At 45.9% G+C, this 16,907-nt stretch overlaps 1 protein-coding gene across 1 annotated transcript; it reads right to left on the bottom strand.

Moving 5' to 3' along the window:
• Positions 1–1,460: 1,460 nt before the first annotated feature.
• On the bottom strand, positions 1,461–15,199 carry IL2RB (interleukin 2 receptor subunit beta). The gene is made up of 10 exons (XM_042838005.1): positions 14,929–15,199; positions 13,699–13,796; positions 13,271–13,397; positions 11,580–11,682; positions 10,320–10,428; positions 9,217–9,365; positions 8,375–8,546; positions 6,515–6,611; positions 5,129–5,213; positions 1,461–3,736 (listed from the first exon to the last, which is right to left on the bottom strand). The coding sequence occupies exons 2-10, from the start codon at positions 13,778–13,780 to the stop codon at positions 2,933–2,935; spliced, it is 1,728 nt and encodes a 575-aa protein (XP_042693939.1). The 5' UTR covers positions 13,781–13,796; positions 14,929–15,199; the 3' UTR covers positions 1,461–2,932.
• Between the last annotated feature and the right edge of the window lie 1,708 nt (positions 15,200–16,907).

Here is a 16,907-nt window from a genome sequence, read left to right as displayed (position 1 = left end):
TAGATAACTGAAGAATAGCTGTATCTCTAAGTGTAAATGTATGGCTTTCCAAAACTTACACTATGAGAGTTTGCCACAGTGGGTCAGAACCCAGCTAAGGGTATTTCCCAGTGCCAGAGATCTTACTTTTTTGTATCCATCTTTCCTGGAAAGAAGCACCTTCCTTCTCTGGTATTTTCAGAAGAACAAAATATACAGGATTTCAATCTGATCTATCTAAACATACCACATCTATCACCACAGCCTTTTGAATCAACCAAGGACCCAAAACCTTGATCAGATTTGACTTCAGAGGAATTCCTTTATTGCAAATACTATTTACTTACTGCTTCTCCACAGCAAAAAAAAAAAAAAAAAAAAGAAACAAAATAAAAACAAAACAACCAACAAACAGGAGGAATGTGGGATGTGGCTGAGAGTGATGTTGCAAATAAAGTACTTTGGAAAGAGGGAGATGAGAGATGTCAGAGAGATGACAGCTATCTTTGTTACCTCCAGGTTTAAGATGAAGAGAGGACTGGTGTCTGTGGCTGTTAGCTGAGCTGCTGTTCAGTTTCAGTATGACTTTGGTACTGATGGACACTGTCATCTGTGTTCTGACTTGCACTGCGTGTTCACATCAGCTTGGGAGGGGAACGTTTGCCCCTGTGACATTTCCAGAGAGCTCTCAGGGACCCAGAATAGAAAGGGCCCCATATCACTGAGTGTTGTGTCACTGGTGTTCACAACCTGGGTTACTCACATACGAGACCACATGACCTCATCTTCCTGGAAGAAAGGTCCAGTTATCGACAGATCTTATGTTGAGCGCTTCCTGCCGCAGAGTGTCACACATTCACACCCAGTGTGGCTGCTAATGCAGTGCTAACAGCTTGCCGGTGCGAAAGCTGTCAGCATTTTCACAAGGGGGAAAATTACTGAACCAGCAGGATGGTCCTCAGGGCCCCGCAGCAGGATTCACTTCCAGCTCTGCTCTCTGGGCACATCTCAGTAGAACTGCCTCCTTCTTGTGGCAGTATACCAAACTTCCTATGTTTGCTGTAGCTAAGATATCTTTCCTTCTTTCTTAACCTTGGCAACCTGTGAAGTGGTGCATCTGCCCCTCAGAATTTCAGTCTGACCCTTCTCCTATTTGCCTGAATGTTGGAGCTGACTCAGAACCTGCTGAAGCCCATAGGGGAAATGCCATTCACTATGAAGGGCTTCTGATAGTTTACTTGCAGCTGTGTCCTTCAGGCAAATGTCTTTTGATACATCCCCTTTCTTTGCCCTGGCTTCAAAACCTGCTTGCCAACACAGTGCAAATACCCCTGTTTTAGGTGGTGGTGTGCCTTGAGAAAGGGAGGAGCAAGAGGGCTAAAGGTATGTTTGTCCCATCTTTACCAAGCTTTACCTAGTCCCGCATTTAGAAAATCGTTTAGGTGCCCCCCCCCCCCCAACTCCAAATAAAACTCTGTAGATTCCTTAATATTTCTTTTATTTACAAAGAGAAAAAAGGGGTAGGTTTTTTATACTCATTATAGCAGCAAGAATAATTAAGCTTATGAAGGTCTACATAGGGACAGGAGAACCATCAGTAGAACTGGGATCCTTGACCTATGTAAGCTAACAATTTGCCTGTTGAGGCAAGGGATTCAGTGTCTCCTTTTGAGCTCCACCTGGAAAGAATCCCAAAGCACAGCAAATAGCTGGGCAAATCTTGTGCTTGCTCATCTAGGAAGCTGTGGGAGTATTCTTCACCTGATATGTCCTGGAGGCAAAGGGTCAGTCTACATCTTGAGGCGGATGAAGAAGCTGATAAGCAGAGGATAAGGGTTGCCCCAGACCTCTCTGTTGTAGGCAGAATCAAGTCCCTTGAGCAGCTCTTTTGAGGTGATACTCAACAGGATGGCAAAAGTACCAAGAGGTTTGATAACTTTGAAAGTTTTTGATCTTAGAAGAAAGATCTGTAGCAATAAATTGGTATTTTCCCATTTCTGAGTACTCCTGAAACACGGCAAGAGAAGAGACAGACAGTACAGATGTTGAATGCAAGGATGGATGGAAGCAGAACAGCATGTCTCGCTCTGCCTTAACGCTTCTCTTCTGTGTTATTGCTGCTTATCAACCCAGATATGCAAAGAAGAAAAGTAGTCTCTGCAGCCTTCATTTTTTTTTTGGTGCATGGATTGAAGTTTTCTTTTCAATGAAGGTGCTGATTCGTGAGTTAGTTTTCTGGGCTCATTTACCATATCTTTGCTGCTAAGTAGGCAATGGTTTCCCCTGACCAATGGAAGGAATGGGCAGCACCTTTACGACGTTTTCCACTAATACAGGATGTGGAATGAACTACTCTGCAATCAGCTTATCGTAGTCAAATAATGGTATTTTGCCAGAAGAGCAGAGAGGCTTTCGATTTCATGAAAAATATTGCAGCAAGAATGGGAAATTATGTGTGTTCTTTTTACTGCCATCATTAGACTTGGGGGATAAAGTGGAAGAGGAGGGGATTTCCCCAGTATTTTTAACCCAATAATGGGGATTTCTTTTAACACTGCACTGCTTAGACAGCTGACACAGCTATGGCTCTGAGCTAATCTTAGAACCTGAGTTTAAAACTAGAGTGAGCAGCTCAGAATGTACTTTGATTAAAACGTGAAATGAGGAAGAACATCATAGGAAAAAAAATAAAAGACATTCTGGGTTAGTCAGGAAGAGATGTCTTCATGTACTTTGTCATCAGCTTCATCTATGAATTTACGCCTTGTCCATCCTATTCCTTCTGCAGTTTTGCATCCCTCTAGAGTAACTCTGTTCTCCAGCCTCGTTAAAGAACAGTTCCAGTGGTTCAGTGACTGGAGTCTACATTCATGCTCTGAATAGGAGAAATGTCCATCTAGTCTTCCCCACATAGAAGGTCTTTCCTATGCTTGTAGACTTCCCCCAAGTGATCCTACACAGAGCCATGGCTGTATTGGCTTTGGAGGTCCTTAAGAGAAAGGTAGGCACCAGTGTTTGGCACTTGGCTGGAAAAGGCTGTTCTGCAAAGATCCTCATCCTGGTTTTGCCTTAGAGTTGTAGGCTGAGAAAAGGAAGAGGTAGCATGTGCTGCTGGAGCACTGGGATCAATTGGAAGGCCTGCTTTCCCACTTGATCCATCAGAAGTATTGTTGTCATGTAGGTCTGGTGAGTCAGGAAAGTCTATGTCCACCTGGCATGTGGCCTCAGCATATTGTAAAGCTGCTTTTTCAGTCATCTGCTCATCCTGCTTCAGAACTGGTGTTGGTGAGGTGCTTGCTCTTGACAGGGAAGCCACGGCCCACTGGGTTTCACTTTGTGTCTCTGCCACGAAGGAGATATTTTGGGAGCCCTGGATCCCATTTATACAGTGCAGAAAGTTATAGGGCAACACTGGCATGTCCTCTGCCAGTGTGCAGAGGTCTGGGGAGGGAAGATCATGGTAAGTCTCGCTGTCCTCGCTGCCATTGCTTTCCTGGGTGAAAGGCTCATATGTGAAGTAGACCTGACAGGGCTCGATCTCAAAAGAGTTGGGAAGGTGGAAGAAGAAGTAGCCCTGGTTGGTGAAGCAGCTGGACACAGAGTGTCCACTGGTTTCTGAGGGAGGATCAGGTGCCAAAGTTCCCTTGGAGAGCTGGAATTCCTGATCGTTCTTCTGCATCACCTCCAGCATTGAGATTTCTGGGGCTGTACTGTTCACACACATGGCAGATGTGGAGAATGGGGAGGAGAGCCATTTCTGATGGGAAAGAAACATAGGAGAGAGACTGTTATGCTCAAAATATAACACAGTGAGGAACAAAGAGCCTCTTCTTCTGAGCTATTAAGTGGCCTTTTGTCTGCCCAAGCAATTGGAACTGGGGATACGGAAATCCATGTCTGTGTTGTCCCAGTTGCAGTGTTTCAAAGGCACTATATCTTTCTGTCACTACAAAATCAATAGCAGATCTTGCAAATCCATTTTGAGATTTATGGAGGTAATTGAGGAGGGATGACTAAAAGAAAAGGTGAGGAGAAAAGGAGAAAGAAGAGAGGAGAGGAGAAGAGAGAGGAGAGGACAGGAGATGAGAGGAAAGGAAAAAGATAAAATGACAAGACTGGAATGAGGAGTGGAGGTGGAAACAGAGAAAGCAGTACTCAGCTGTGTCTCATGCAATCTATTCCTAGGAACTGAACCAATTTTTAATACTTCTACATGGCTGCATGCAGCTCTCTTGTCTGAACTGCTCTTCCAATTTGACTGTGACTGGACTTTTACATTCACCACAAGTTACATCCTGCAGTGTGCCGTTATCCTTATAAATAATCCGGTTTTGATAATATCCAACTTAATTTCATTTATAGACAGTAAAGCAAATTCTTCTAGTTTTTTTCAACACTGAGAAAGTGACTCTGATGCCCACTGCACCCTTCTAAGTTTAGCTTTCAAAGGCTTTTTGCACTTAGACCTTTCCAAAGCTTTGCTGTCCTATGGATCCTCTGCATTTTGTCTCCATCCATCTTAAAGTGAGATTGCTCATGGGACCACCTCCCAGTCTTGCATCTGATGCTCCCTTTAAAAATGCACAGAATGGTTATTGTCTCCTTGCAGCTGCCCATATTTAAGAAGAATCTGGGGAAGGAAGAAAGAGGTGAAAGACAAGGTGGGGAAGGAAAGGAAAAGAAAGAAGAATGTAGAATATGGCTAAATATCATCCAGAATAATGGTAATTCACATCAAGAGCAAAGGTAAAGCCATCAGCCAGAAGGGAGAGAAAGCAGAAAATCTGTGAAGAGCTGGGCAGTCTGGGACAGGTGGAGGGAAAGAAGCAGGCTGGAAGGGGATCTGAGAGGCCAAGCTGCCTCCCACAAGTTCTTTTTATTTTCTCAGGGTGTCCTGTTAAGGGAGCAGCTTGCTGAGGTTTGCGTGGTTTGCCGTTTCTCAGTTCTGAAATCAGAGATGCATCAACCGGGTGTCAGGTTTTAGGTCAAAAAATAAAACTCAAGCAGAGAACCCAGCATCTGGTGCTACAGACACACGGGCTGTGTGTGCACGTGTAGGTCCACGCACCCGATGTCTGCCCAAGGCACAAGCATCTGGACCATCCTCTCCCTCATTTTTCCCTAATAACCATCTGGACCCTTCTTGTACCTGAATGTCGCCTCCGTGAACAGAGATGAGTGGGGGAAAGAACTTCTCAGGATCTGGGATGTGAATCTTCAGGATCTTCTTAAACCTTGAGAAAAGAGGAGATTGAGAAATGAAGTAGGGCCTGATCCTAAACTCTCTGGCACTGTGGTGGTGGAGGAGCACTGCAGCTCACAGGTACCATCTTGATGTGGGGGAAAGGTAAAGTATAAGAGTGATCCCAAAGGCTCACAACCAACAGTTCACAGCCTTCTCTACCTTGGTGGTCACCTTAGCATCTCCATTGCCCTCTGCTCATTGATAGGTCTGAAAAGGTTTCTTGTTTTCACGGCCCAGCTACTGCCAGATGTCCCTCTCTTTGCTCACACCACAATAACTCAGTGGACCACATGACGTGAACAGGACCTCGCCAAATGATACAGCTGGAACTTATTGGATGTGCAAGCCCATGAGAGCATGCCATACAACAGTAGAATGACCTCTGCTTTACTGAAACCAATGTGTTGTCACTTGAGGCAGCATGAAGTGATATCATCTGCTCCTCGGTCCCTTCAAGAGGTTGGCTGATCCTGTCAGCACATTGCTAGTGCATTGCTGTGGGATGCTCAGAGAAGAGACCCTTCTGACTTCTGGAGGCAATCAAGGCACTCTTGAAGCATGAGGATTTGCTAGTTTTTAAATATAAACTAACATCACTTGAATACAAACTTACACCACTGCAGATGCCATTTTTATTCATGCATGTCTAATCCTTCCTTGCATCTTACCTCAGCATTATCCTTCATCCAAACTCACAAGTTAATTACACTCTGTGGAGATAGGCCTCTTTGTCTCCCTGTGTGCCATATAGCTAGTCCTTCCTCACCTTTTTGTTATGACTGAAGGCAGAGCACAGTGAGCAGTGATTTTACTTGTCTCCATCTTAAGTTAATACCTTTCTTCTTTCTTTACAAAGAAACCATCTCAACTTCTGCTGCCTTCTTCCCTGAGAACATTTTTGTCACCAGTATCATTTGGTGCTGCAGTGGCACAGGCTGCACAGGGAGATGGTGGAGTCGCCCTGGAGGTGTTCCAGAACTGTGTGGATGTGGCACTGAGGAACGTGGTTAGTGGGCATGGTAGGGGTGGGCTGATGATTGGATTGAGTGATCTCAGAGGTCTTTTCCAACCTCAATGACTCTACAATTCTAGGATTAGTGCCCAGTTTCTCTGTGCCTGTCCAGAGAAGAGAAAACCTGAAGCCATTTCTAATCTCACTTCAAAATGCTGAGACATGATTAATATGAGTCTCTCTGTATGCCGAGTAATGCTTGTTAAAAAATAAACAAGAATATGAAAGACACACAATATACAGCAGAGCAGGAAACAGGAAAACTGATTCTCATTTACCATCTTGGGGTCCGTAAGTTTATAAGGAAGGCAGACCCAATGATCACAAAGACGCACGTGCTCACTATAATCGCTGGCAGGACTGGCCGGGATGTTCCTGCAGGATGGGAGACAAGGAGAGAGTTGCCATGAACATTTAGCCAGGGTTCTGGGCATTGGACCTACAGCACATTCATGGCTATTCAGACTGATCTGAGTCTTTCCATGTTATTATTATATGATGAGTTGCTAATAATATATAATATAATAATAATAATATAGCATAATGCAATGTAATATAATAGAATATAATGAGATGGGATGGGATAGAATTGAATAGAGCAGAATGTACAGGTCAGATAAATGAGTTCTTCTCTGCTATGTGGGATGTGTTGGAGCTTTGGTGGGTTTCAGTGTCTGCTTGGCATGGTTTAACAGATAATTCTCGCTAAACAGCTGGAACTCCCTCTTCATAACAGCATCACAGCTGAGGACTGCCATGGATGAGGTGTCACAGTCCACTAGTAGAAGTGCTCAACATCCTGCCCTATTCATTGCAAAAGGAAGCAGGGAGTCCTACAGTCAGTTTAAGAGGGGTTGCGGAATTCAAAGAGCATTCTGAGTCAGTGGAAAAATAGAATCATGGGGTTCATGGGTCTGGGTGAGAGGGCAGCAGGACCAAGGAGGGACAAGGCTGGGGTCAAGGGCTTAGCCTCTTCCTTTGGATATATGGAGGAAAGCTTTCAGAAGGCTACAGCTTTCCACCACATGCTAATTTTGACACTTGAATTGTAAAGATAGGACAAAGTGAGTTAATTTCCTCATTACTAGCTCTGCCAGCATTCCTCAACCTTTTCTGGCATCATCTCCAACTTTTTTAATCTGCCTCTTTCACACATCTCCCAAAGGCACCTTTGCCTGGTCATGCTGTTCTGGTGCGTGACTCCTCTGCCTGCTACCCCCATCTCCTTCCATCCCTAAGGCCCCTTGCTGTGGGCCTGCACAGCTTTTCTGTAGCACTTGTGAGGAAGCAGAGAGATATGAAAGAAGACAGTTTCAGAAAGCCCTTTCTTTGCCTGTCCTTGAGACACTACTCACATCACTTTGTCTCCTCTGCCTTTGGTACCCTGGTTATCTTTGGGTCTTGGTTGCTATGACAACTGGTTGCGGCTGTATCCTGTTCATTGACATCACACACTGTCAAAATTTGATCGCCACAGCAACACAGTGCCCTTTCTAAACATAGCTCCTGTGTTTATATCAGCATCAGGAACAACAGGGAGGGACTGGGCAGGGACAGAGCAGGGTGACGTGAAGAGGAATAACCTCTAGCAGCTTGTTTTCCAGGAAAGATGTGGCAGAGACCACAGCTCATGACTCACTACAGAAGCTTAATCAGAGCCTTGTATTTCAAGGCTGTAGGTGTCCACCATGCTGTGGTTAATGGTAATGACTGGTGCAACTCTCAGCAGAGCTTTTTGGGAGGGACTTACACACCTGTAAATCTCTTTCCTTCTCTATGACACTTTGCTTCCTAGACTCAAGTCTCATTGCACCGATCAGTGCCTTCACTGAACTGACCCTGATTTGTACCTTCTGAATTTTGCCTGCCCTCTGGGAGACAGAGGGGTTGCTGCTATTTAATCTGTTGGGACTGGGAATCTTTGTGCTTATGTGCTGTTAAGCCAGACTGACCTGACAGATTAGGAGGAACTGACAGTTTCCAATCATCTCACTGTTCTTCAGTTAATGCAATCCTTCCTACCCCTCTTCTTCCAGATTTTCATCCTGATTTGGGCCTCCTGCCTTGGGCCTCCTGCCTTGTTTTATCTGAGTTCCCTGTTCCCTCTCCCCATCAGGCTGCCTGACTCTGATCCTTACCTTCAACATGTGTGCTCCACAGTATTGTCTTGCTCCAGTCACTCCACACACCTCTGCAGGTACTTGAGGCACCTGGCTTTGCACGGACAGCAGCCTCGTACTTCATGTTGGGGGAGAGTCTTTCAAAAGGTGCCCACATCTGGTCCTGACTAATGATGAAGGTCTTGGCTTCCTGGAACAGGGACAAAATTAGAGCATCTCCAGCATCCTGCTGTGGCTCATATATTCATTCTTTCCAAGGCCCTCAGAGAGGACCTGTCTCAGATCCCTCCACTTTGTGCATTGCTTGTTTGCACTGGAGGACAAATCTTCACTTTGCATTTTTCATCCCAGAGGATACCTGCCCGTTGCTTTGTATTTCTCATCACTTTCAGGTGTGCCCTGGAGCTACCTGGATTTCTTTCGTGACAGCACCAAGTAAAATGAGCTTCCCATCTCTTTCCATGTCATTACCAAACACTGGCAGCAGATGACACACATAAAAGGGAGAGGGGAGGCTAGCCCCTCTCCAGCTTCACAGAATCATAGAATCATAAAGGATGGACAACTAGGATCATAAAATCCAGCCATCAGCCCATCCCCACCATGCTCACTGACCATGTCTGCCAGTGCCACATCCACACGGCTCTGGAACACCTCCAGGGATGGTGACTGCACCACCTCTCTGGGCAGCCTGTGCCACTGCAGCACCGCTCTTTCTGAGAAGAAGTTTTTCCTAATATCCAGCCTGAACCTATCCTGGCGCAGCTTGAAGCCATTCTCTATATTGTCACTTGTTTCAATCTGAGAGGAATTTCCTGGGTGATGTAAGGAAGACCAGGTTTTGTATGGTGTCTACTCACCTCCCATGACTGACTCGTGGTTCGGTACCGCACTTCGTATTGCCGCTCCCCGTTCAAGTAGTGAGAGGAAATATTCAGACTCCACGTTAAGTTGTAGGTGTTTTCAGCTTTGCTGAACAGCTGAAGGTTTCCTGGAGGCCACAATTTTACTGGAAAGAGAAAGAGAGCTGGAATGTCACCAGTGCACTGTCTGTCTGTTACCAGACTCCAGTGTCAGACACCGTGGCAACTGGGTTGGTGCATAGGCTCACAGAGCCGTCCATGGCTGAGTGAGATCCTTAGTGATTTCCTTCTCTCTGTTCATCCTTGTTACCCACTGGCCCTGGTGACAAAAGGCCTGGGAGTACAGTAAAGGCAGTTCCTCCAGTAGCCTGTGAGAATGGCCACTGCATTCATCCTGTCTCATGGGGTTATCCACAAGGCAGTTGTATGGACAGGAAAGGAGCACAGTTGGGGTGACAGCTTCTTCTCAGCTGCTCTTTCAGAGAGCTACAGCCACAGGGGCAGGAGTTACACAGACTGTCTGGGGTGAATCTTCTCAACTCCTGATTCCAGGCATAACTTCTTATGACTCACATTGCAGTAACTTCACTGGATGTCTTCTCAAGTCAAACAAACTCACACATCCAGCAAAAAAAAAAAAAAAAAAAAAAAAGAACTAAGAAGATGATTTTTGACTGGATTAGTGAGTTGAATCAAGTCAGCAGATTCATTCTTGGCAAAGCTGGCTTAAAGGAGAGTGGAAGCACATGTCTTGTAGGAGGGGCAGAGCAGCAAGACTTTCTCGCCTTGTAGCACGTATTTTTCAGAAAGTCAGCTGAGCTGTCATAGCTTGTTTGAATGTTTGAAGCCAGAACTCCTATCACAATGTATTATCATTCATCAGTGTCCCACGTACAGAGCAGAATGGGAAGTGACTGACATGACATCACACTGCACACTAAATGGCATGGGAGTCAATATGGTCAAATTGCTAGTTGTAGCAGGGGACAGTGAAAAGAGGTAATTCTGCTGTGAGTGTTGCACAGCTGTAGACAGGGACAAGAAATTGGGTATCCCTTCATAGGGAAGCTTCAAGGACTGCAAGACAGAAGAGCACTCACTATTTTGAAGTGGACTAAAATCCTCCAGTCGCGCAGGTATAGACCTATTCTCCCCAGTCTGGCAGTGTACAGACATGGTAAGACGATCTGCAGCAGTGAAGCATTGCATCTGCAAAGAAAATTTACCACTAGTAACAAGGAGACTCATCAATAACCACTGATACTTCCAAGCATTGCCTGCATGTAAGAGAGTTAAAAATTCTTGACAATTGTGACACTTGCCTTTGAAAAGCATAAGCTTCAGTTTTCAGCAGAGGAAACAAAACTTTTTACTCATTTTTTGTTGTTGCTCACTGAAGAGCAGGGCACAAAATATTTTGGTACGGTATTTTGCTGGGATTGCTGTATGTGCTGACTAAGCAGGAAAAAGTTACTTTCAGCAAGTGACATTTATTGAGATAAAATATTTTGACTAAAATGCTTTATGTTCACTGGTAAGATTGAGATAACATTGGTATTCAATTTTACTCTTGAAATGAGTAGAACTCTTGAACTGATAGAACACAGTTCTGCGATGATACTAAAGAGCTATGTACATCACACAGATCTGAATAAGAAATGGACCAAACAGCTTGATTAGAAAGAAAACATGTTTGAAAGAATAGCTTATGGAGTTGTTTTCCATCCCTACAATTTGCCTTCACATATGATGTGTGATAGTAAAAAAGCTTGGCTGTTGTCAGAACTCGTTGTGACTCTGCCAATAAGGGGAATTAGCTCTTTTATTTTTTCTTTCTGAAAACACAGAAATTACAGCAATTTCTGGATATGACTGAGGGAAGTACCCAACAAGCCTGAAAAAAGAGACTGATTTAAATAACGAATAATAAGCAGAGGATTTGTATCAATATTGGTTTCATTGATGTACAGCTGTTGCATCTTGCATTTGGCACATTTTACCAGGATCCACAGTAGTTAATAATTTGGAAAATGGTACTGAACTCTTCAAGGGAGATGAGGTCTAGAGGTGTCTTCAGAGCTGGGGTCATGGTCATTCCTCCTCAGAGGAAGAGATGGGGGCAACACCTAGATAAATGTGATATGGGACGCTGCCCACAATCTACCCTGCACTTCTTCTGCATGACTCAGGGCATTATGACCCAGCTCACGCCCCACATAGGGCAACACACAACAAGTCCAAGCCTAAAACTGCAATCAAGGCTTGGATTTTCGTAATGCTCCTGAGAGTCACACTCTATATTCCTCAAATTGACATATCATCCTTACAATTAGTCAGGACATCCTAAAGGAATTACTCACATTATGGTCTTTGCTGAAAATCTTGATGCATCTCCTCAGCCCAGTCATGTGTTCTGCCTTGGGTAACGCACAATGCTCAGATCTTTCAGATGAAGAACGCAACCTGGGTTTTAAACAGGAGAATTCCAGTAAGCTGGGGAATCTGTTTTACATGTAGTCAGATTTTATCTGACACTAAAGGCCTTTCAAAGTATGTTGCATCCTACCACACTCATCGAACAGCTTACAGCTAGGATATAGTCCCTCTTTCCCTCCCCACTGCATCACTCAGACAAGTTTTATGTGCTGGCACGTGGAGAACAAATGCATCCCAGATATTTCAAACCAAAGACAATATGGGGCTTCCAAGCTTCTGTCTAACTCCTCTGCTACATACTGATTTGGGAGACAGTTGCCAGTTTCAGCCCCTTTAAGGTTTTACTCATCTCCTTCAAGCCACTGACAGCCCTATAGCATCTCAGATACTAGGCAGGAGGCATTTTCCAAACCAGGTCACATTCCAGCCAGCCAGGAACATACCTTACTTCTTGATTCAATTCCACAGGGCAAGGACATGTTTGGTTGTCAAGGTCCATGCACCCAGCCTCAAAATGTGTCTGCCTACTTCACCCCATTGGAGACATCTCTACTGACAGTCAGGAGCAACCTACCCATGCCAAAACCACACTAGTCTTTTCTTATGATAGGCACCCAGAGAATCCCTGGGTAGGACAGTAACTCTTCTTACTGAGAATGTCATACTTGGAGACCACAGAGAAACAGCCCAGCCCCCGCTGTTGAAGTCAGAAAAGAGCTCTACGATGATCTAGTCTGACCATCAGCCCTCCTCACCATGCCCACTCACCACGTCCCTCAGTGCCACATCCACACGGTTCTGGAACACCACCAGGGACGGTGACTGCACCACCTTCCTGAGCAGCCTGTGCCACTGCAGCACTGCTCTTTCAGAGAAGAAAATTTCCCTAATGTTCAACCTGTACTTCCCCTGGCACAACTTGTGGCCAATCCCTCTCATCCTATTGTTGTTACCTGGGAGAAGAGACTGACCCCCACCTCACCACAACCTCCTTTCAGGTCACTGTAGAGAGCAATAAGGTCTCCCCTGAGCCTCCTCATCTCCAGACTGAACAATCCCAGTTCCCTCAGTCACTCCCCATCAGACCTGTGCTCCAGACCTTTCACAGCTCCGTTGCCCATTTCTGGGGTATCACTGACTCAGAGGGGCATAAGGGCCAGGGATGAAAAATGACAGGAGAACAATATATTCCTTCACTCATTGTTGCTCAGTGTGCAACTTTCCTGTCGTGTCCATCTCACTTTGGCAAAGAGCAGAAGATCCCTATAGATCTCCCTCTGCCTCTTTCTTTGCACATTCCCCTGTTCTGTCAAAAATGGCTTTTAATACAGAGGGTTGCTACTAGGGATGAAGGATTTTTGGAAAATTAACACAGCATTACAGAGTTGGGACATAAGTGGTGCTAGACAGTTTAGAACCCCCAGATGACAAACACTGAGCAGTGACCAATATCTCAGATCACCTGGGATCGGACACAGACAGATTTCAAAGGCAAACCCTTCAGCTGTGTAACTCCACCACACCTGGCTTTGTTAGAAGGAGGCTACATTGATGTTCTCTCCAGGACACTTTTCATTCAAAGCACTGCCTTCCCTCAGCCTTCCCAGTCACCCACCTGTCACAAAATTCGTACTTCGATAAAATTGTCAGATTGCACGGTGCATCAGCAAGGTCCCTGCCTGAGTTCCAGTCACAAAGGAGAGCTGCCCTCGAGTCATACCAACAAGTGAGACTGGAGTTGCCTGTCAGCAGGGAAGAGATGGACAGCATTGCGGTTGAATTAGCAATTACTTGACTTTTGGCATTAAGCAGCAACCATTAAGCCCAGACAATTCTGCCTCATCACAAACAACAGAAAGACTCCTCAGTAAGATAGCTGTCTCCAGGTAAGAAAAGCAGAGCCACTCACTCCTCTGGCTGCTTTCTGCCTTTGGACATTGGAATGCTGCTAAAAGCTCTCTCATTAATGCAGCCTCCTCTGGTTGTATGTTACAACGTGGGCATTACTCAACAACTACACCAACACAAGAGATCATTTCTTACCTTGCGTAGAGTCCGATGCCAATGAGAGAGGAATCAGAATGAGCAGCAAGAGGTGGTACAGAAGCAGTGAGGAGGGCTTCATCTGTTCTGGGGACACACTGAAAGAGAGAAGATCCCCCACACAACCTCGTTCAGCAGTGCTAATTAAGAAGTTGTCAACTCACGTTGGGTATCCACTCTCCCTGAGCTCAAAACCAGTGTTTGTCTTCCACACTCAGAAACTCATACCCCTTCTACTCCAGTCTGGTTTTCCTCAGCACTTTATCATTTTCCTGCCTTGGTGCTGCTTTGCTCAGCACTGAAACCATCCACAGAGTGACACAGATGGGCTGTTTGCAGAGTTGATGCCTTCTGGAAATGTGTGTGAGCACACAGTATTCTGCACACACTGTTTCAGGCTGCTGCTGACTCAGGTAGAGAATGCTGCCGTGGCTGCACATGGCTTTTTTTGGTAAGTCCTGGGACTGAAATCACTAGGGGTCTGCTGAATGAGAGGGCTGCAACTACCAGAAGTTGGCTTAGGAGGTAGATTTTGAATTGGGATTGGGAAAAATCAGGGAAGTTTACCAAGCTCTGGAAAGGCAAAGATTTACCATATCATAAAATATGACAGTCACACACAAACTATGCACCATTCTTGCCAAGCAGACCCTGCATTGCCTTGAAAAGAGGTGTGCTTTCAGACATAGCAGAAAATTCAGGCTTTGCAATCAGGTAACCCCTGCAAAGCCTGTGCAGCCAATCCCCACAAATGGGGCTTATGCTCAAGCCAGCATCCCCCTCTCCCTATCCACCTGCACACCCGTACCTTGAGGTCTGTCACTGCCTGCAGGAGAAGGGACCATCCTCACCTCTCCACACAGGCAGGGCTGGGCACAAGGCAGAGCTCTGCTGAGTTCTACTGGGGAAGAGGGAGCTGGGGGTTTTTTAAAAGGCTGGCATGCGGCATGCTATAGATCTCAGTCATGATAAAAGATTAGGATCAGAGGAAGAAAAACAGGATGACAACACATTCATAGACGAATGGGGAGAGAAAGGGAAAGAAAGAAACCAGACGAAGTCGTTTTGAGATGCGGGGTATGATTTGAGAGGATTGTGGAAAGACAGAGATAAATACGCGCTCAGCCCTCCCCAGTGACAAAAATCAGCTTGTCAGACCGAAACTCCATCCAGGACACTTCTCAGATCAGCCACCCCCATGTGGGACAGAGCTGGCATCACTTGCATTACCTTCCAGTTCCAGGAACCCGGTGCTCCAGAGTTGGGGTTGCAAGGACAGATGGATGGAGGTGCTGTTGGCCCAACTGGGAGGGAAGCAGGGAGCAGGGAGAGGGGCTGGAGGGGAGCTCTGCTCAGAGCACATCCACCCACCAGCCAGCACTGCTGGCATGAGAGGAGACAGGTCTGCTGCGGAGCTGTTCCTCTCGTGTGTGTTCAGTCTTTGTCTGCTCCCTCTCACCTTTGCACAGGAAGCTGCTGCTTGCTTGCCTTGTCAGAATGAGACGAGGCCCCAAAGTATCGAAAAGGCTAGCGAGGCCGAGAATAAAAAGCCCCAAACCACGTCCTACTTCCTGCTGGTAAAGCAATAGGTGCAGAAACAAGGGTGGAGAATCAGGTGTTAGCTCACAATGCTCAGATATACTAGGGACCAGTTTGTAACTATTACTGGGAAGTATAAGAGAGGGAGAAAGACCTGTCCTCTCCAGGCACCATCAACAGACCTTTAACTTCCGTTTTCAGCCCAGAGAAGCTCACTTTCAGGGTCCGCATACATGCACAGGTCAATTTGAAACTGAGGAAGGAGTCACTCTGTAGAAATACAAAATGAACCACTTCGTAAAAAATAGCTCGAGTCATTGACCTAAGCAACACCAGAATGAAACCAGCATGGCCACCAGTGCCCTAGTTTCAGAGGATCCATCCTGGGTCAGAGCTGGAGTGGAACAAGGGCAGCACTGAGCGAGCCAGGAGCACAACCCTCACACTTCAGATGGTGTGACACCACAAGAACACCTGTCCTGTAGCGTGCCTACCCAGCAAAACATCCCACTCACACCACAGAAAAAAGAACCCTTCCCTGTGAGTTGAACCTCTCAATTCAGACAGGCTATGCTAGCCCACAACAGCTGCAGTGCCTACTTCACATGGCTTAGTCCTCTCAGCAGGATGCAAAAAATACATCAATTTTCTTCTAAAGCTCAATCTGCCCCCAGTTCTCCATGGAACAGTTAATAATAGAAGAGCCGTTCACTGTGAGCATCTTCCCAACATGACTTGCCCTCCCAAGCCAATCCAGATGCACCAGTCCATAGGCCCACTAGTTGCCTGGCTCATAAATAAACTTGCACACACATGTGAACCCACACACCTCTCTTTTTCCATACACAAATAGAATTCTCTGAAACACAACACCTCACATTTCCTGTTTGGTCTGGACAGTACAAAGATGGCCACTGGTGTGTGGCAGGAAGATGAGACTCTCCTTTTACGCACACAGTGGTCACCATTCTCCCTGCTCTTCACTCTTCTCTCTTAGAGCAGCTCAAGGCCAAGGCACATGTCCACCATCGCATTCTCCCAACCAAAAATTACAAATCCCAGGTCTGCAGGCAGTTCCTTTTTGAGGACTAAACAAACTTGGAGGATGGGGCCTCCTGTAACAACAAAGGGATGTTGGTTTCAGGTAGTGGAAAAAGGGTGTGGGAGGAGGATGGGTTCTTAGTCACAGGCAGTCCAGCCAGACAGCAGGTCTCAAGAAGATATCAGATCTTAAGAAGAGAGAATGTTGGAGCAAAACAGTGATTTGAAGGCATAGGCAGAAGCATTTTGAAGGAGGCTGCAATGCTGGGTCCTGAAAGCCATTTCTGGCAGAGCATTTCAGTTCAAATTGCAACACAGCGTCAAGCACATGGACTGGTCTGGAGCACAACATCTCTTTCCTGCTCTTGACACAGTCCAGGGGTTTCAGAGGTGTCACCTGGATGCTCTTGCTGACAATCTGAAGACCGGCAAGAGAGAAACTAGAGAATGAGACTAGCCAGCCCCTGTTGAGGAGGAACATGAATGAGAATGGGCTGTATGCTTGCTTGCCCTTGTTGCTGACTGCACAAGTTGCTACCAGCAACCTGTTCAAATCAGATCTACATTTCCCAAAGAACTGGCTGTGATCCTACGTGTCCCCATTGTATTGGAGACTGCCCTCGGGCCCA

The sequence above is a fragment of the Centrocercus urophasianus genome, unplaced genomic scaffold, assembly GCF_019232065.1.
Source record: "Centrocercus urophasianus isolate 14NV4802_14NV808 unplaced genomic scaffold, USGS_Curo_1.0 seq_73, whole genome shotgun sequence".
Taxonomy (NCBI): Eukaryota; Metazoa; Chordata; class Aves; order Galliformes; family Phasianidae; genus Centrocercus; species Centrocercus urophasianus.
The sequence above is the reverse complement of the archived record's forward strand: the minus strand, read 5'-3'. Positions and strand labels throughout refer to the sequence as shown.

Bases quoted from the DNA above. Each gene is read 5' to 3' on its own strand.
- IL2RB (XM_042838005.1), bottom strand. From the start codon at position 13,780: ATGAAGCCCTCCTCACTGCTTCTGTACCACCTCTTGCTGCTCATTCTG. The intron at 10,429-11,579 runs GTGAGTAATTCC...TTTTCTTTGCAG, and splicing joins TTTTCAGCAAAGACCATAAT to ATGCAATGCTTCACTGCTGC. The intron at 3,737-5,128 runs GTACAAGAAGGG...CTTTCCCATCAG, and splicing joins TTCACGGAGGCGACATTCAG to AAATGGCTCTCCTCCCCATT.